General features: G+C 42.2%; 1 protein-coding gene across 6 annotated transcripts in view; it reads left to right on the top strand.

The window, feature by feature from the left end:
- NEB (nebulin) overlaps nucleotides 1-19981 on the top strand; it is a 358296-nt gene that overhangs the window by 247700 nt on the left and 90615 nt on the right. For all 6 annotated transcript variants that reach the window (XM_060256972.1, XM_060256973.1, XM_060256975.1 and 3 more), the window contains 17 exons: nucleotides 550-654; nucleotides 755-859; nucleotides 2438-2545; nucleotides 2641-2754; nucleotides 5788-5985; nucleotides 7038-7142; nucleotides 8387-8491; nucleotides 9150-9257; nucleotides 10207-10314; nucleotides 11449-11556; nucleotides 13766-13870; nucleotides 13969-14073; nucleotides 14765-14863; nucleotides 16561-16671; nucleotides 17222-17326; nucleotides 18347-18451; nucleotides 19259-19363. In XM_060256972.1, coding sequence (XP_060112955.1) covers nucleotides 550-654; nucleotides 755-859; nucleotides 2438-2545; nucleotides 2641-2754; nucleotides 5788-5985; nucleotides 7038-7142; nucleotides 8387-8491; nucleotides 9150-9257; nucleotides 10207-10314; nucleotides 11449-11556; nucleotides 13766-13870; nucleotides 13969-14073; nucleotides 14765-14863; nucleotides 16561-16671; nucleotides 17222-17326; nucleotides 18347-18451; nucleotides 19259-19363 — 1899 coding nt within the window. The remainder of the gene's footprint in view (nucleotides 1-549; nucleotides 655-754; nucleotides 860-2437; nucleotides 2546-2640; nucleotides 2755-5787; nucleotides 5986-7037; nucleotides 7143-8386; nucleotides 8492-9149; nucleotides 9258-10206; nucleotides 10315-11448; nucleotides 11557-13765; nucleotides 13871-13968; nucleotides 14074-14764; nucleotides 14864-16560; nucleotides 16672-17221; nucleotides 17327-18346; nucleotides 18452-19258; nucleotides 19364-19981) is intronic.

Raw genomic sequence — 19981 nt, 5'->3', positions numbered from 1 at the left:
GAACAGGACTCCAGGAATGAAATTTGAATGAGGTTGGAAATGGGAACTGGCCACAATGATTCCTGGCTTTTGTTACTATGTTACCTTGGGTTTTGATTCTATTGTATTTTACTCTATATTAAAAACTTTATGCAAAATTTTGTTTTTGAGTTAGAGTTAGAAAAAAAAGCTACATTATGCCTGTACAATATCACCACTGATGTTTGTGTTTTCCATTCAAGTTCATATGTAAGCTGAACATATTCGTTATTCAGTTTAAAAAAACAACCCATCTTTGTCTCAAGGATTAAGAGAACTCACTTGAACTGTAATAGTTTCAGCTGAGCAAAACATGAGACATTCTTTTGCATCCTGCCCATGTGAGTTTCACTGCAAATGCTGGATGCATTAGGTAACTGTTTAACATTTCCCACTCTTCTCTTGTTGACTAATATGCTTGTGATACACATCTATGAACAGACATAATATGGATTAGCACAGTAACACCACCTGTAGCTACTAAAGCATCTATTCTATGTGTTAATGCTTCTTTTTGTCTTTGTTTCATAGCTGAAGTACACAAAAGCAGGAAAAGAGAATTTCAAGAACTACGGCATAGTTCTTGACACTCCAGTTTATGTAACTGCACTCCAGAGTAGTATCAATGCTAGTGATGTGAGTCATTCTCCTCATTCATCCTTACAGCTTCCTTCCTTTTAATTCTTATTTGTAGTTCACACCAGCTATTTAATTGGTAATTTTCCCTCTAATACAGCTGAAATATAAAGAAGAATACCATAAAACAAAGGACCAATATACTACAGTTCTGGAAACAGTAGACCATGAAAGGACTGAGAATCTGAAGCACCTTTTTAGCAATGTAAGTGTCATAAATTTGCTTTCCAAGGGTTGGTGGTAGATCCAAGCGGGCAGCTGTGTTGGTCTGAAGCAATAGAAAAAAGCAGTAGACAAGTTTCACCTTTAAGACCAACAAGGTTTTATTCAGAATGTAAATTTTCATATGCTCTAAGCAGTCTTCATCAGACAAAAATGGAATGGTAAGCAGTTTTTAATATAGAGAAAGTGGGCAGTGTGTTGGTATGTAGAGTCATGGGAATGTTTTTTAGCAGATTAGAAGAATCACAAATTGGGGTCTGTTTGCCCACCCACCCCTCAAATGAAACAACACGCAAGTTATGGGTTAAACTGGGACTTTATTTACAGAAAAGCTGATCTGCACCATTACATACATCATAAAGCACGGGTTGCCTTAAGCTTGAAAAGCAAGCTTTCTGACAGGGCAAATCCACCCCTGCTCAGGGCCAGGTCCGGAAACTTCTGGACCCTACCTGTCACAGCCCACACACCAGTGCATAGAGGGGATGGGCTCACATACCCCCAGTCCACGACTGTGAAGCCTTAGGGCCAGTTGTATGCTCCCCCAACCTCAAAGAGGCCCCCAACCAAGCCACCCGGTCTACCAAGCCTCTAAGTAGCCCAATTGAGGACCCCCCTCCTTAGCTGATAATCTCGGGATGCTTGCCAGTTCCAAATCCTTTTAACCCGTGCTTTTCCCACCACAGAGGAGGTTAGCCTTGGCTTAATTCCCCTCCCGCCAACCAGGGACCACCAGGTCATGCAGACCACCCTTCAGATCAGCTAAGAAAATGTCTATCACCACCTCAGAAAGGTGCACTCCATTGGCTCTGAAAAGATGCGGCAACAAGAAATGGATCCTGGGATGTGGAATGATGCTTCCACCCCCCAAGATCACTGACCTACCTATGACATTGTTTAGCCGGGAAAGACTGATCTGGGGGGCGTCTGGTGCCTTACCTGGCCAGCCAGTAATCTCCCGGATTGGCTAGATCTCCTGCACTGAGCATGAATAGGCTCATCCCACCCCTCATGGTTTCATTTGAGGGAATGGGGTGTGGTCAATCTCCGCGGCTGCTCCATGGCACCCACCGGTTTTGACTTTGCTTTGTGGTCCTATCAATATTTTTAAGCTATAAACAATGTGTTGAATGGCACATATGTCGATTTGATATGTCTAAGAGACTACCCCTGAGCATATGTTTTGTCAACCCAGAATTCCTCTTCAGATCATCATCTGTGTTGCAGTGAGGATATTTAGGGAGAAAAGATAAGTTTCTTGTAGTTGCTCCACAGCTACGGAAATCCCCCGCCTTTGAAGATCAGAACAAATGTGTGAGCTTGATTGTTATTGAGGAAGATCATAAAAATGATAATTGCCAAGAATGGATGGTCTCCATGGAGGGATAGCTCTAAGGCTAGTTGCTGTGTAAGATGAAAAGTAGCTGAATCTTTGCTTATTATCACCAATAAATGCTGATTTCATAGCAAATACTAATAAAACAACAAATGCTATGTTTTATTGAGGTGGATTTTCCCCAGTTTTATGTTCAGCATTCTTTAAAAATTCTCCCCTCTTCAGAATCTGTATAAGGAAGCCTGGGAAAAAGTGAAGGCCGCTAGCTTCACATTGCCTCCTGACGCTGTGCCATTTGTTCGTGCTAAAGAACTGAAGCATAATGCCAGTATTGTAAGTATTACATCCAAGCTATACATTGGTGAATCGGCTATACAATTATTATGCAATCATAAGCAACTTGATTTCCATTTTTTTTCCCTGCACAGGTAAAGTACCGGGAGGAATATGATAAGTTTAAAGCACTTTACACGATTCCAAAAGGAATTAAGGATGATCCAAATACTGAAAGATGCCTAAAAGTTGGCAAACTGAATATTGATGTAAGTTTTTTTTAAGAATCAATAAACAGGACATCATTTTATACCAGGCTAGATCCAGAAGGTAGTTTTAGGTACTGAAATATGATTTCCCTGAGCGACGGGAAGTTCAGCAGGGTTATGTTATATATAACGTGATCTATAATATCTGTCTTAGTTGCAAACATTCAAGCAGAACATATCGGGAGCAATAGACTCCTACAGCAGATAAGAAAACCACCAATCCTGCACCAAAGAAAATAAATGTGCTTCTTAGGCTATGTCAATAAATGTGCTTCTTAGGCTATGTCTAGTCCAGCTTCAGTTTTTAAAAGGCCAAAACACGAGCAAAGATAATTTCTTGCATTTCGTGAACCTTTATCTCTTTCCTCTCAAGTGTCAGTTCATATTTCCTGCTTTAATTTTTTTTTTAAAAAAAGAAAAAAAAACAATAGAAAAGTTATAGGCTAGCTATCCAGATGAAACAATACCATGGACTAGCAGGTAGGTACTGAAATAGTTCTGTGAATAAAACTCACCAGATATGGAATTCTGTATCTAAACTTTCTAAGGGTAGACTCAGTCTAAGGATGTATCTAAACTTTTCGGTCATATCTTGGTAGTACTAGATGGATCTATCTAAGAACGTTGAGAATTCACACATTGTCATTATTATACATTGTTGTTGTGAGACATTGTTAGACAGTGTTGACCTAATTAGAACTGTTGTGTCTTGCGTTCATCCCCGGATAGTACAGTGCAGCACGCCAGTGGGCAGTGACTAGAAGGGACAGACACAGCTCGCCTATGACGATCAGTGGCGGGAAGTTTAACTGGTCAGGATTGGACCTGATTGGGAAGAGGGTTGTTCTGTGAAATGTATATAATAGGGGACCTGGCCCTGCCATGTTGTCTTTGTGATGTACTCGCTAATAAAGTATGTTGTTTTCTGAACGTCTCCGAACTCAGTACATTACACTGGTGACGAAGGTGGGATCCTGTTGAGCAGCTAGCATTTCGCCCGGCCACTTGCAAGCCCCGTGCACCAAACTATAGTGCTGCCGCGACTCTGCGACACACGCGACTGAGGTCATGGCTGTGGCTCCAGGAAAACCCCTACCGGAATTCAATGTCACCCGGCCTGACTTATGGGAATCATGGGTGGACCAGCTCAGCTACTACATCGAGCTGCACAAAATGGAGGAAGCGGCGGAGAAGAAGGCGCTTCTCCTGAGTTCATGCGGGGTGGAAACCATCCAGTTGATGAAGCGACTCATCGCACTGACCACCCTCGCAAGGGCCACCTACGACCAGTTGGTCACAGCAATGACAAACCACCTGGTGCCCCAGCCATCCCGTCTCGCATGCAGGCACATGTTCTGCATACGACAGCAGAGACAGACTGAGTCCGCTGCCGCCTGTCTTTCAGAGCTATGAGGGTTAGTCCTGAGGTGCAATTTTCCGAGAGACTTGGAGGAGATCCTGCTGGACCTCTTCATGGTAAGCGTCATGGAGGAGAAACTGTGCCACAAGTTGCTGGCATATGAGGACAAAGACATTGACCTCATGAAAGCGCTTTGACAGACGCACAGCAGCCCATTGGGAATCTAATCGGGTGCCGTGATCCCGGCTACATTTAGATTTTGCGGGGCCATACCAGGGGCAATATTCTTCATCTTGGCGAACACTTACACGAAGTGGCTGGAGGTGATTCCCATGGCTATCACCTCCACTACGGCTATCCCATGGCTATCACCTCCACTACGGCTGCAATCAGAGGTTTTTATCACCCATGGGATCCCTGAAACCGTAGTGATGGACACCGGTATGGCTTTTACCTCCTGGGAGTTCCTACATAGATACCTCATCCACCACATAGGGTCCGCTCCCTTTCACCTGGCCAGTAATGGCCAAGCAGAGTGCATGGTTCGCACCACTAAGGAGACCCTGGGGTGAATAGTGCAAGGGGATTGGGATCACCGACTGTCTGCCTTCCTGTTTGGGAACAGGATCACCCCTAACCAGGCTATGGGCATAAGCCCCGCAAAGCTGCTCATGGGCAGGAGGTTAACCACTAGGCTAGATAGGCCTCAGACCTCCGCTGCTCCCCCAAGACCAGGGAGGCCACGAGGGGGTTCTTTCCAGGGGATCCGGTCTATGTGAAAAACTTTGTGAGTGGGCCAGAGTGAATGCCAGCGAGGGTGTTGCAGGTCACTGGGTCCCACTCATGTGAGGTCTTGTCAGAGGGGGGGCAGCTCCTTCGCAGACACATAGACCAATTGTGCTGCCGCACCCTGCTGGAGGAACCAGCAGGGCCAGAGGGAGTGGGGAACGGGGTGGAAACCATCCAGTTGCCTCACTGGCTTCACGGGCGGAGAAGCCCTGCAGGGACAGGGATGACCCCTCTCCAGCGAGAGAGATACCTCCGCAGGTTCGGGACAATGCTCTGCCGACCTCGTCCCACTGCGAGGGACCAGCAGTTACAGAACCCCTGGCTGCAAGCCCAGCTCCCCAGATGTACCTCAGCGGTTGCACAGGGAGCAGCAGCCACCCGCTTATTTGAAAGACTATGTATCTTGAACTGGGGGGGGGAAGAGTGTTGTGTCTTGTGTTTGTCCCCAGCGCGCCTGCAGACAGTGACTAGAAGGGACGAACGCAGCCCACCTATGACGATCAGAGGTGGGAAGTTTAACTGGTTAGGATTGGACCTGACCCGGAAGAGGGTTGTTCCAGGAAATGTATATAATGGGGGACCCGGCCCCGCCATGTTGTCTTTGTGATGTACTCGCTAATAAAGTATGTTGCCTTCTGAACGTCTCCGAACTCTGTATATTACAAGAACGGTATTTTAATTGCTGTTATCTTCATTTTTGAAAGTTTCTCTGAGACAGTTTATGAGGGGGAGTGTAAAATTCTAAAACAAGTAAATAATATTAATTTACAGTAATTCCAATTAGTTTCTTTTGACTTAGAAAGTTAACCAGGGGGGACAACGTTTCAAATATGTTCTTTTTTTTTAAAAAACCTGTGATTAATTTAATTATTTTTACTTTATAGCGGTTATACAGAGAAACGTATGAAAAGAACAAGGCCAAGATTCACATTGTCCCAGACATGGTTGACATTGTGTCTGCTAAAGACACTCAGAAGAAAGTTAGTGAAATCGATTATCGTATCCGTATCCACGAGTGGGCTAACATCGCAGATCCTCACGCCCATGCTCATGCTCGAAAAGTCAATGACCAACTTAGTGATGTAAGTCACCAAACTGTAATGTGTCTGTCCTGAAGAAATTTTTTTAGAAATTTTACTCCACTAGCATATCTTAAGAAAAAAGGAACATTGATGGTGCAACATACAATTCTTGAATGCATCCTAACTTGGGTCGCTAAATACAGACTAAAATGATAATTTACCACTAATGGCTTGTAGTTCAAGGTTTTTACTTGAGTGTGCCATTAAGAACTACTGTTCGGGTGCTGCATTCAAATGAGGAACAGTTTAATCTCCCTTTCCTTCAGTCGCCACTCATCGGTAGTAGCAGGACACAGATGAATCAAGATTTTTTTAAAAAAATATGTTAAGGTTACAGAAACCAGGACAAAGGAATCCAGAAACGAGTAATCAGAAAACTGTAAAGTAGAGAACAGACTGACAGATTACCTAAAGAAAAAGCAAACAGAGAAGAGAATTTTAGCAAGGATATCTGAAGAAATTTCACAGAAATCAAGGCCAGACAGTGAGAGCTTATATATTGTAGGAGACAAATTCCAGCAAGCCTGGTCAAGAGGCAGAGAGGCTACAGTAAGTGAAAGAAAATGTTTAGTGTGCTGAGAATCCAGAGAAACCTGAAGAAACAGAGCTGTGAAGAAAGGAGGAGGCAAACAGGAAGTAGAAATGGGGCAAAACTACACATGGTACCTAGAGACAAGAAGGACTATGCATTACTGACAGGAAGTCAGTAGGCTTTTGAGGAACCTTAGGGGCAACGTCTGTTATGGGTTCTATAATTGTTTTACCATAACTTGGCCATATTTCTAGCCTTTAGCCTACAGTTCTCTCAAATGATACCTGATAGTTGAGACAGCTGAAGAAAAGTAAAATGGGAATTACAGTGGTATTGCCAGGGATGTTTGCTTTCCAGAGGAAATTATTTATTACCTAGCTGATTCAGGGGTACTTAATAAAACCAGCATCATCTAGATTTCCGTGGTGAATAAAAGTTTGATTATTATGTAATGCATATTTCCTGTTTTATTGCTATCAAATTCTAATAGTTTCTCTTTCTTGCACTTCCAATAACTTAGATTGTATATAAAGATGACCTCAACTGGCTGAAAGGCATTGGCTGCTTTGTTTGGGACACCCCTGAAATTCTCCATGCCAAACATGCCTATAACCTTCGCAATGATGTAAGTATGGCCTTTCAACAACAGCTCTGTTCTTGCTCACTTCCTAAATCTGGGCACGTGTCCATTCCATGCAAATCAAAAAGTTTGCATGCTGTATGCAGCTTTGTCATTGTGTGATTACTGCTCTCTGAAGAAATTCAGTTCTTCAGAAGCACATATTCTAAGACTCCATGGGCAGGGCATTCATCGGTTCTCAGATGGTGTGCATATGGCCGAATTGTCATATTTGTACTCATTACCATGCTCGATCAAACTTCAGCATTTTACCTTCATGGAACTGTTGTTTGTGTAGTGATTCGCAATCATACTTTTTGCTGGCATTAATTTGTGAGGGAGCATTAATCTGTTTTTCTCATTAAAAATTGAGGCAAGGGCTCCAAGAAAGCTGGGAAGTGCACTTGTATATTGTGTAGGGTTGCCAAGTCCAATTCCAGAAATATCTGGGGACTTTAGGGGTGGAGCCAGGAGACATTGGGGTGGAGCTAGGAGCAAGGGTGTGACAAGCACAATTGAACTCCTTCCCTCCACCCTCCCCTTCTCCGATTCCACCCCAGAGGCGGAGCGGAGCAGGCAACGCCGCCGCGCTGCTGCTGCCTCTTCCCCGCCCCACCGCAGCCGCTCCTCCGAGATGGGCCCAGCCTGAGCCCATCTCGGAGGAGCAGCCATGGAGCAGCCGAGGCGAAACCAGAGAAGGGGAGGGGAGGGTAGAGGCAGGCCAGGAGCATGGCGAGCCGCAAGTCCGGGTCCTCGTAGGAGCAGCCATGGTGAAGCAGAGAAGAGGCAGCAGCCACGCAGCGGCGTCGCCCGCTCCAAGATGGGGCAGCTCACCACGCTCCTTGGCGCCGTTTCCCCCCTTCTAATTTTTGGAGGAGCGGGGGAAGAGGCTAGAAATCCTGGGGTCGCCCGCCAGGGCGGAAGGGTTGGGAAGCCTAATATTGTGTGTGCGTGGTATGTAAAGTGTTATCAAGTTGTGGCTGACTCATGGTGGCCCCTAATGGCGCTTTCAAGCCAAGAGATGAACAGAGGGTTGCCACTGCCTTCCTCTGCAGACAACCCTGGACTTCTTTGGCGGTGTCCCTTCTGGATACTATGAATGCAGGGCTGATGCAGCTTAGCTTATGAGACTTGACGAGATATGGCTAGCCTAGAAAAGCTGTTAGGTAGACAGAGCTTTTTAAAAATGCAGTCATAAATTATAGACTTGGAAGAAATATAAAAATACAAATGGCCCCTCCTTTTCATAGATCAAATACAAGTCAAAGGCTGAGAAGATGAAGAGTAACTACACAGTAGTCACAGACACACCAGTGTATGTTCAGAATGTCCTGAGTGGAATGAACCTGAGTGACGTAAGTATGACTTTTTTCTACTGTGTACCAATTATTGCTGCAATACTTCATTCAGCATTGTTTTTTGCTTTTTCATGTCACCACTACTTCTTCAGTTATAGCTCACACCTGGCAGCAGCAAGTTGTATATTATATTTAGAATCACACACAGTCTTTATAGGCAATTTTTTGCCCCTATGAATTTGCTAATTTTCTAGTCTTGTTGTTATTCTAATACACCTAATCATTTATACTGATCATTAAAAACAATAGAAAATACAACACAGAGTTCAACAGTCACAACTGGGCACATCGATTATTAACTATTTCACTTGCCCACTGGTATTGCAAGCTGTCAGAAACGGTTGTGGGACCCATATCTTACTTTTTGACTCGCATAATATATTTTCAGGATTTCCTTGTTTCTTCCTTCTTCGGGGTCCAATTTTTGCTGTGCATTACATTTGCAAGCCATACTCTTATCTATGGGAAATAAACAGACTGGGCAGATTTAATATATATTTTCTCAACATTAATATGTTTTCCTTATAAAGGAACCCTGCCATCTGAATTTCAAAATGTGAACCTGATCAGTCTAATCAGTATTTGGTACACAAGAAATAATAGAACGTGTACTGTGCGTCAACACTTAACCTGCTCTGTTTTGTCAATTCCTTAGGCTGTTTACCACCATGACTATATACGTAACATTAAAGGGAAATATACTCCTGTTGATAAGACAGTGGATTTGGAACGAGCAAATAATGCATACAAAATACAAAGTGAAGTAAGTGACTGAACTGTATTTCTGAATGGGGGTGCAGGGTGGATGGAAGGGAGTCTGCATTAGGATTAGCAGCCTGGGGCTATAAAAGCAGAAAAATGACTAATAGTAATAAAAAGTAGTGTCTAAATTCTGTCACTGGAAGTATCTTCCTTGTGTACCTTTTTAATTTTGTACTTCCAGGTCATAACCATTGGAGGAAAAAAGTCCTTTACAAAATCATTACTCAGTGGAGTTGTCATATAGGCTCATAAACTGACTTGGAGCCACAGGGCTTTCATAGATGTCCATCTATTCCCTGCAGCTGGTAGCCTCTCAGTCCTAGTTTTCATATATGCCTTATAAATGCTCGTCCATGGGGAAGAGTAGTAATTTCGATTAGAGCAACAGACAACGAAAGTGTGAGGGGTCAGAAGGGATGGGAACCTGAATGGACCAAGCAGAGAAACCAGGTGTCCCTCATAGACGGTCTGTTAGGGGACTGAGCCACAGAAAATGAGAGGTACTACTACTCTACACAGAGAGTGATTAAAATGTGAAATTCGCTGCTAGAGGATGAAGTGATGGCCGTGGGAATAAACATCTTTAAAAGGGGATCCTATAGATTCATGGAGGAAAAGTCTATCAATAGCTACTAACCACGGTGACTGAGGGGAACCTCCACATTCAGAAGCAGTCAACCTCCAAATCCCAGAGCCAGGAGGCAATGTTAGGGGAAGGCCTTAGCCTCTATGCCTTGCTGTTGGCCATCCAGAGGCAGTGATTGGCCATTGTGTGAGACAGGATGCTGGACTAGATGGACCATTGGTCTGATCCAGCAGGGCTCTTCTTTTGTTCTTAGGTATCAGTATTGTGTGAACTGAAAAGGCCAGCTCTGGCCGTGACTGATGAATTTGTATTTGCTACAAAACAAGACATTACTTCATGTAAATCTTATTTTCTTGGGTGATAGGGTCTCTACCGAAATGCCGGTTTACATGCCCTTCCCACTGGATATACGCTCCCTGCAGATACGCCTGGTTTCAAGCATGCTAAGCATGCCCAGTACATTGGTAGCTATGTAAGTAACTGACTACCTTATTTTAAAAATTCTTTATTTTTCAAATTGTGTTTTGTTTTAGAATTTAAAAAAATGAATGAGTGGATAGGGTTGTACAATTAAATAAATATATGATGAACTAGATCAAATAAATAGTTTGAATTTATAATGTTAAACTCATTAAACAGTTTGTAGATCATCTGTTGTTATTATAACAAAGTAATATTAAATGAAATAGATAACTCTCTCGGAACTTCCCTATTCACACATCCCTGTGTCACTAATAATTCATCACGCTGTATCCTTTTGGCTGTGTCATCCATACAGGGCTTTTTTTGAGCAGGAACGCACAGTAACACAGTTCCGGCTGGCCTGGTGCCAGGGCGTGTGGCCTAATATGCAAATGAGGTCCTGCTGAGCTTTTTCTACAAAAAGCCCTATGTGAAACAATGGTGATGTCAGGGGGTGTGGCCTAATATGGAAATGAGATCCCGCTGGACTTTTTCTACATAGAAAGTCCTGCATCCATAGTTCTATATGGTTTTACCACAGACTTTCTGTCAATTCCTAGGTAGGTGTGATGGGAAGCCTGTTTAGTACTACTGAAATTTACATGGCTTCCTTCCAAGACATATTATTTAGGATTATGGTGACTGGTGTATTTTATTACCAAATAGATTAAGGTTATTTTATTACCAAATAGATTAAGGTTATTTAGTATTCTTTTGTTGAATTATTGTTCTATGTGGTTATCCAAACTATATCACAGGTAATGTTATATACTGTGTTTGTGTGTATCAAGAGAAATAACTAATTGTAATTTTAGGAATTTTACATGGCTTCCTTCCAAGACATATTATTTAGGATTATGGTGACTGGTGTATTTTATTATCAAATAGATTAAGGTTATGTGGAATCATTTAGTATTCTTTTGTTGAATTATTGTTCTATGTGGTTGTCCAAACTAAATCACAGGTAATGTTATATACTGTGTTTGTGTGTATCAAGAGAAATAACTAATTGTAATTTTAGGAATTTGCATATGCATATTAATGTTTTCTTAAATTATATAAACTATTTTCAATTTCAGGTTCATTTATATCTTGTGATTCTTAAAGAGATATGAATCTGATTTTTGCTTATTTTATGTTTCAGCTGAAATATAAGGAAGTCTATGAACATATCAAAGATAAAGGCTACAATTTTGGACCCAAAGCTGTTCCCTTTGTAAATATAAGGAAAGTTAATAAGGTTCTCAATGAGGTAATGTACAGTATTTACACTACAGTGTTCTACAATAATGGAATTATCAAAGTAGTATTTTTCTATAGTGTACATTACATTATTTAATAAAGTCTCTATTCTTACAATGGAAAAGTAAATGATTATAACATGCCTGTAGGTAAACGTTAAGCAATGCTCAAATTGTGCATATTTGCTATTACAATCCTTGGTTTTATATTGATTCTTAAATTGGGTATTTTATGCTTAAGTGGAGTGCTTTTTTACCAATAAGACTACCGAACCTGCTCATTTACGTTAAAATGAGAAAACAGGAACGTCTATGAAGATAACAGTGAGAACCGTGAATTATCTTTGATGTTAGTATTGAGTACGATGTAGCAATCTGTGTTTCATAGATTGAATTTCACAGAACATTCCTTTGCTTCTAATATTGTCTTTTGGTGGAGGTGGGTTTTTTAAGCCCAAGGTATCATTAAAGTACCCATTATCCAACAACTTTACTCAAGCTCATTTTTTAATTTTATTTTCTTCCCACCCTTCTTTTTTTCCATATGGACTCAAGATAGTTTTAAAAAATTAAAATCAATTCAAAAGATAAAAGTCCACATTAGATATAAATAGTGAAGACAAATCTCCTCCAAAACCTAACCGCCTGGGTGGCCCTACACAGAGCACATTGCAATAGTCTAGCTATAAGTTTACCACAGCATGGGTCAGCATGGTCAGATCAACTGCCCCCATGTAAGATACAGATGAAAGAAAGCATACTTAGCAGATGAACATCTAACAGGCGGGCAGAACAAATCCTCCAAATTCTTAACCAGTTCTGCCAGCTTAATAATAATAATAATAATAATAATAATAATAATAATAATAATAATAATAATAATAAATTTATTCTTATATCCTGCCCTCCCCCGCCGAAGCGGACTCAGGGCGGCTCACACGACATGGTTTACACCATGATTACACTAAAATCCATCAATACATTAAAACAATTAAAACAGATACAATTCAAATTAAGTTAATTAACAATTAAAATTTATCAAATATAAAATTAAATTAAAGTGCCACAGTTCAGAATGTATATAGGATGGCTAGGTGTCATCTCCGGGTACCATCTTAAATGCGAGTTGACAGAGGGTGGTTTTGCAAGCCCTGCGAAATTGATTTAAGTCCCGCAGGGCTCGTACCTCCTCTGGTAGTTGGTTCCACCATTTGGGGGCCATTGTGGAGAAGGCCTGCTCCCTAGTTACCTTCAGTCGGGCCTCTCTTGGTCCAGGGATTCGTAATAGGTTTTGAGAACTAGATCTCAGTGCTCTCTGGGGAACATATGGGGAGAGGCGATCCCTAAGGTAGGCAGGTCCCATCAAGACTCAGGAACATAGTATCCTGCAAAATGTCATCAACCTTACCAGCCTCGTCACTTACTTTTTGTCTGACTTCCACTTTACCAATGCAGGAATGGGTCTAATTGGTAGTGGAAAGCACTGTCAAATCACAGTGGACATATAGCAACATCATAGGGTTTTTAAGGCAAGAGACCTTCAGAGTTGAGTTGCCATTGCCTGCCTTTGCACAGCAACCCTGGACTTCCTTGGTGGTCTCCCATCCAAGTAGTAACCAGGGCTGACCCTGCTTAGCTTCCAAGATCTGACAAGATTGTGCTAGCCCGGGCCATCTAGGTCAAGGCATGGGTCTAGTTAGAAGAAGAAGAAGAAGATATTGGATTTATATCCCGCCCTCCACTCCGAAGAGTCTCAGAGCAGCTCACAATCTCCTTTACCTTCCTCCCCCACAACAGACACCCTGTGAGGTGGGTGGGGCTGGAGAGGGCTCTCACAGCAGCTGCCCTTTCAAGGACAACCTCTGCCAGAGCTCTGGCTGACCCAAGGCCATTCCAGCAGGTGCAAGTGGAGGAGTGGTGGAATCAAACCCGGTTCTCCCAGATAAGAGTCCACACACTTAACCACTACACCAAACTGGCTCTGAATAAATCTTTTGTGAAACCTCTGTATGCGTCTAAGAAGGCTTACTCAGAAGCAAATACATATTTTCCAGCAGGGTTTATTCCTGGGGAAGTGTTCTTAGGATTGCAGCTCATGTTGCCTTAAGTGCCGCAATGAGAGGATGGTGGGATACAGATCTAAGCATTAAATTAATAATTCTAGATCAGGGGAGCAGTAACAAGCTTTGTCTTATTGGAACACTTTCTGTTATTTTGCAGAGGCTGTATCGGGAGACATACCACAAAAATAAGGACAAAATTCACACGACGCCAGATACACCAGAAATCCGCCAAGTGAAAGCTACCCAAGAAGCTGTCAGTGATGTAAGTTTCAGTGGTTTAATGGAAATGGAAAATTGTTATTATACTTGATACAAAGAGGACCCTCCCCCCCTCATTTCCCCCTTCCTTTTCTCTTTCAGCTAATCTACAAAACTGACTTCTTCAAGATGCAGGGGCACATGATTTCCCTTCCATTTACTCCTCAAACGGTGCATAGCCGTTACGTTGGAGAGATTACAAGTGATGTAAGTTGGCACTCTGCATTTAGCCCAGCTAGTCAGATTGATCCTCTTTTTTTACTCCTTGGTTACCCTCATGCATGTTTCAATTTTAGTTTTAACGCTTTATGAAAATTCAAGGGTTTCAGTATATGGGATGAGCACCTTTAGGGGGGCTCCTCATTCTGAATTGGTGGCAGTTTCAAAACTGGATAAACATGATAGATCAAAAATGACCTGATGAAGAGCTATTTGAAACAGAGTTTAACAGGAAATTCATCGTTTGTCATGTGCACTGACTCCTTTTTGATGTATCGTATATTAATGCACTTATGCTGCTTATTTTTCTGTGTATTTACACACTTTGAATATTGGCTACAATTGTATGTTTGTCACTTTTTTCTTATTTTGGGTTCAGTTTTGCAGTTCTCTATGTACCCTTATTTTTGAGAATACCTTCTTGTACTGGTGTGCTTTGTTTTTGCATTCCTTGAAGGTGTTCCTTTTTGTTTGCTCCCCCTGAGGTACGTCAGTATTTTTATTTCTTCAGGGGCACTGAAACTGTGAAGGGAGTAGCTTGCCTCAGACCCCCTACTGAGTTCATTGTAGAGATGAGTTTTGAACCAGGACCTCATAATTCATAACTTGTTGTCTTAGCCATACTTGTTCCTAAATAGTTAAGAACTGTATTAAAAATACCTATTAATTATTTTGACAGATTAAATACAAAGGGGATCTGGAATGGCTGAAAGGCCTGGGCTGCTTCCTGTACGATACTCCTGATATGATCCGTGCTCGGCACTTGCGTAATCTCTGGGTGAGTTTTCTTTTCTGTAATCAAGTATGTTTTAGTGTATCCAGAGACCAAGTTCCGAAACCCCATGTTTAGTATGCCACTAATGAGCGATAATGCTAGACTGGGTGACAGATTTGATGGCCCTCACTGTCCCAAACTATTGCAGAATGTGAAGCTGTAGGTGTGCAAGTTAGATATATCCTTGGATGGTAGAAGATGCATGTGGTACCACTTAACTTTTGAACATATGAAGCTGCCTTATACCAAATCAGACAGCTGCTCTATCAAGGTCAGTATTGTCTACTCAGACTGGCAGTGGCTCTCCAGGGTCTCACTCTGAGGTGTTTCTCATCACTTATTAACAGTTCTTTCTAATTGGAATTGGAATTGATAATGAAGCTCAAGACAATGCATTCTTCTGGACTGAATTGAGACCTAGGCCATTTTCCCACTGAGCTTACCTCAGAGCGACGTCCCTCTTCACCGCGCAGCGTCTGCGCGGATTTCCCACCAACTGCTCCGAGGAACCAGGAAGTTCCCGACCTTTTGCGTCGCAAATGGAAACCGCTAAAAACCAGTTTACGTTAGCGACGCAAAAGCTGCGACTCTACTTGGTTACTCGGAGCAGTTGGTGGGAAATCCGCGCAGACGCTGCGCGGTGAAGAGGGACGTCACTCCGAGGTAAGCTCAGTGGGAAAACGGCTCTAGTTTTCTTGTCTCATTACCAGTGCTAATCTCTCAACGCTTATTACCTCTACGCATATCACATCTAATCCAATCGTGCTTGCTGTTGTCTTTCAACTGCTATTCTCATTCAGCATCTGAAATCACTCCAAGATATAAGGACTGATGGACTCATATTCTAACTGTATCTGCAGAAGTGAGCAGTGTCTCATGAAAGCTAATACCCTACCACAAATTTTGTTAATCTATAAAGTGCTCCTGAACTCCAGTTTCACACTAGACCTTTAATCCTGGTTTAGCTTTGTCCCCAAGATGACATTCTACGCTAAAATCATAGAGTTATAGAGTTGGTTTCTCTGATTCTAGTGTAGAATGTCAATTTGGGGACAGGGCTAAACCAGGATTAAAGGTCTAGTGTGAATCTGGTCTTACTCTTTTCTACTGCTCTAGGCTAATACAGCTGCTCATCTTGATCTGTGGGCTGGTTAGTATGTCATCTGTGACATACTCCTCTCTCATACTTCCCATTGAGTCTCTTGGAAAATCCAGATGCCATATTAACATACTATTCCTGTGTGCTTAGTGAATGCACACAATACATCATTTTTCTTACCCCATGAATTATATGGCCTTAGTGAAGGAAAGAGGGTTACTATGCCACATGCCCATGGAAAATAGCAATTGCAGCATTTTATGCTGTGTTGGTAAATTGTAAATCTCAAAGTTTCAATTATATTTATTTACTTTATTTGTACACCACCTTTCTCCCTAGTAGGGACTTGAAGCAGTTTATATCATTCTCCTCTCCTCACTTTTATCCCCAAGGGGTAGATTAGGCTGTGTGCATGTGACTGAGCCAAGGTCATCCAGGAAGCTTCCCGGGAAGAGAAGGGATCTGAATCTGGATCCTAATCTGATACTAGCCGCTATATCATTCTGTGTATTATCTGCTATATGCTGCTGTTACTACATTAGCGTTCGTTTTTCTTTTTATGTTGTTGAGAATATTTTTGAAGGAAATGCTTTCTTTTCAGTCACATTACGTCTATACCAATTCTGCAAAGAAGCTGCACGATAAATACCGGGTGGTTTTGGACACGCCTGTGTATAGGACTATCCAAGAGCTAAAGACCCACTTGAGTGATGTGAGTTTGATACATTCAGTCATTCTGTCATTGAAATAAATGTTTAACTGAAGAACTTGGTTATGTGAGCATACTTGGTTAACTTGGTTATATGAGCATATTTACACACACAGCTATAGCTTGCTTGAAACTTTCCCAGGTTAGAGGCAAACACAAATTAGCTGTCATAAGTAACTGTAGCAAAGTACTGTTAAATTCATACTACGTTCTCTACAGAATTGGCTGGATTAGTTTCAATCTGCCCAAGTATCCTGCCAGATCTGTTAAGATTGAGAAAGTCTATTCACTTTTTTTTTAAAGCCTAATCCATCAAAAATCTTCATTAGCCTACTATCTATCTATTGCGTATGGTAAAATTATCTCTAGGTAGCTCAGTTCATCCAGTGATACAAATGGATCCACACTTAACTACAAAAGATTTTGTGCTTTTTGGCTGTTGCATTCATTTTCTGGCACATTAGATAAACTTTTGCTGTTTTGATCAAGTTCTTTAACTGAAACCAGAAGATTTATGTTAGAAGATACAACCAAATTGTTGTGTTTCCTGCAGATTGTATACAGAGCTGTTGGCAATGAGCAAAAGACCAAGTACACCTCTATCCTTGATACACCAGATTTCCACAGGGCCAAAACGGGGCAGAAACTACAGAGCAAGGTAAGCACATTTAACAAATAGAACTGTGTGGAATTCCTGCTCAATACAGTACCACTCTTTCTCACCGTTTTCAAGTTAATCTGGTCCTTCAAAATGGATAGGGAGATAAGATACAATATAAAGAAATAAATACATGAGGTGGGGGTGGAGGTTTAAATAGGCCTGGTCTCTTACTGGTTAGGCCATGACAGGTTTGGTAGGAATGGGGTGGGTAGGGAGAATTGGCAAACACCCTGAGGCATGGGCAAGTTGGAAGGGTCAAGTTTAGTAAAGGGTTGGTCTGGGAAGGAATGTCCTTGGTGCTGAGCCACATCATTTCCAACCTGGTAGTAGTTTACATCACATCAGGGGAGATGATGAAGCTTGGCGCCTCTCAGCATATCACATGTACTGGTGAAGATAAATGGGGCTGGCTTAATCACTGGCCAAGTTTGAAGCCAGGGCGAATTTGTCCAAATAATAACCGATTTCGCACACAGCTCACCTCGGAGTCACGTCCCTCTTGACTGTGCAGCATCTGGTTGGATTTCCCACCATCTGCACCGGAGCAGCAGGAAGAGCCGCGGTTTCTCCGTTGAAAACGGAAACTGGGTTTTAGCGATTTCTGTTTGCGACGCAGAAGCTGCAACTCTTCCTGCTGCTTCGGCACAGATGGTGGGAAATCCGACCATACGCTGCGCAGTCAAGAGGGACGTGACTCCGAGGTGAGCTGTGTGTGAAAAAGGTTAATGACACCTGTGGTAAAGCTGCTTAGGACAGCCCACCCATCCCTGAAAAATATGTTAACGTGATTCAATAGGTTATGCTGAAGATTAGCCAGTTAAATATGAAAACCATACTGTTGTCTCATGTCTTCATTTGGGAGGGGGTGCTTGGGACAAATGAATTTGTATGACAGCATGCAGCTTCATGTGGTCATATGATCTTTAGCGACTGGATAAAGGAGTCTCTTTTTTAGTACGATACCTTTAATATGTGCAGTACGTATTTTGCATTTCATGGTTTGTATCTTTTCTACAGTATTTGTATGCAGAACTTGCCACCAAAGAAAGACCTCATCATCATGCTGGGGATCAAACACCCGCCTTGCAGCTTGCTAAACATGTGAAGGACTTTGCCAGTGAGGTAAGACCTTCTCTGCTATTTAGTCCTCTTTTGAGTGAAATGAGCCTCTAGTACTGAAGAAAGCCCTATACAGAAAAGTCCTTGAGAACACCCAAAAGCATGTCTGAGCCTCTCTTCTATTTGTGCTGCGAGTTTGTATTTTGGAATTCCAAGTCAGGATGTTTTGGAATCCTGATGATGGAAGAGAGAGGAAAAGCAATTTCACCCCCTTCCCTCTCCTCCTCACTAAAGCCTTCGTTGCTGTTGGTCCATGTTGGGTCTCCTGACCTTGGAAATCAACTTCTCTTCGGACTGGAAAGGATGAGGAGGAGGAGGAAAACTTAGCAAAAATCCACATCCATCCAGAAAAGCCTTCTGCTGATGGATCACCCCCTTCCCTCTCCTCCTCACTGAAGCCTTCATTGCTGTTGGTCCATGTTGGGTCTCCTGACCTTGGAAATCAACTTCTCTTCGGACTGGAAAGGACGATGAGGAAGAGGAAAACTTAGCAAAAATCCACATCCATCCAGAAAAGCCTTCTGCTGATGGATCACTGTACCCATCTCATTTAAACACAAAAATGCATGGCAGGGTCACCGAGTCTTCTAGTTGATTTTTAATGTTATTAAAGAATGAAAAATGAATTGCTTAAATAATACTTCTCCAAGAGTGAATTTAGTTTTTGGTATTAATTAGCTTATACAAAACAAGGATGCTTCTGTTTTTAAGTCCCAGGTTGTGTCATGTTAATGCTGTATTAGGTGAACAATTTGATGGTATTTATTTTTTTTTTTGCTCTTTGCTTTTCTTTCTCCCTATACAATTTAGAAAAAATATAAAAGCACTTACGAGAAAATGAAGCACAAATATGTAACAGTCCCTGATACACCAATCCTCATCAGAGCTAAGAAAGCTTATGTGAATGCTAGTGATGTAAGTATTATCTGTACACATTAGATCGTCATCAGGGAGTTAATGAGCTAAAAACTCATGTAATGAAAACTGATGATATTGAGTTTAGTAACAAGTTTTTTCCAAAATCAGAGAAGATTATTCCAGAGAGAATTATATAGATACAACTGGGAATCTGCAAGAAACTTAAGGAGAGGGTGCATCCCTTCCTCCTCTTTGCTCCCTTCCCTCTTTCTACTTCTTTAACCATCTTCCCCCTCTTTCTTCCCCTCCCCTTATCTGTCAGCCTACCCCTATCTCTTTTGTCCCTGATCCTTTCTCTGTTAATCTACCTGTCTTCTCTGATAACCTATGCCCTATTTCCCCACTTTCTTCCATTCCCTTTATCTGTCAACCTACCCCTATGTCACTATTTTCTCCCATTCTCCTTATCTGTCAATCTACCCCCCCCCCATCTCTTTTCTCCTACTTCTCACCATCAGTCTACCCAGCCCTTGCTGCTCTCCCCACCTACCACCTTCTCCTGGCATTTCACTCACCCCCAACTTTGCAGCTCTCCCTACCTCCCCTTGGCATTCCACTGACCCTCCACCCTTGCGGCTCTCCCCGACCACTCTCCCACTTGGCACTCCACTACCC

This window comes from Heteronotia binoei, chromosome 16 (assembly GCF_032191835.1).
Source record: "Heteronotia binoei isolate CCM8104 ecotype False Entrance Well chromosome 16, APGP_CSIRO_Hbin_v1, whole genome shotgun sequence".
NCBI lineage: Eukaryota > Metazoa > Chordata > Lepidosauria > Squamata > Gekkonidae > Heteronotia > Heteronotia binoei.
This window is presented reverse-complemented; position numbering and strand designations above follow the sequence as displayed.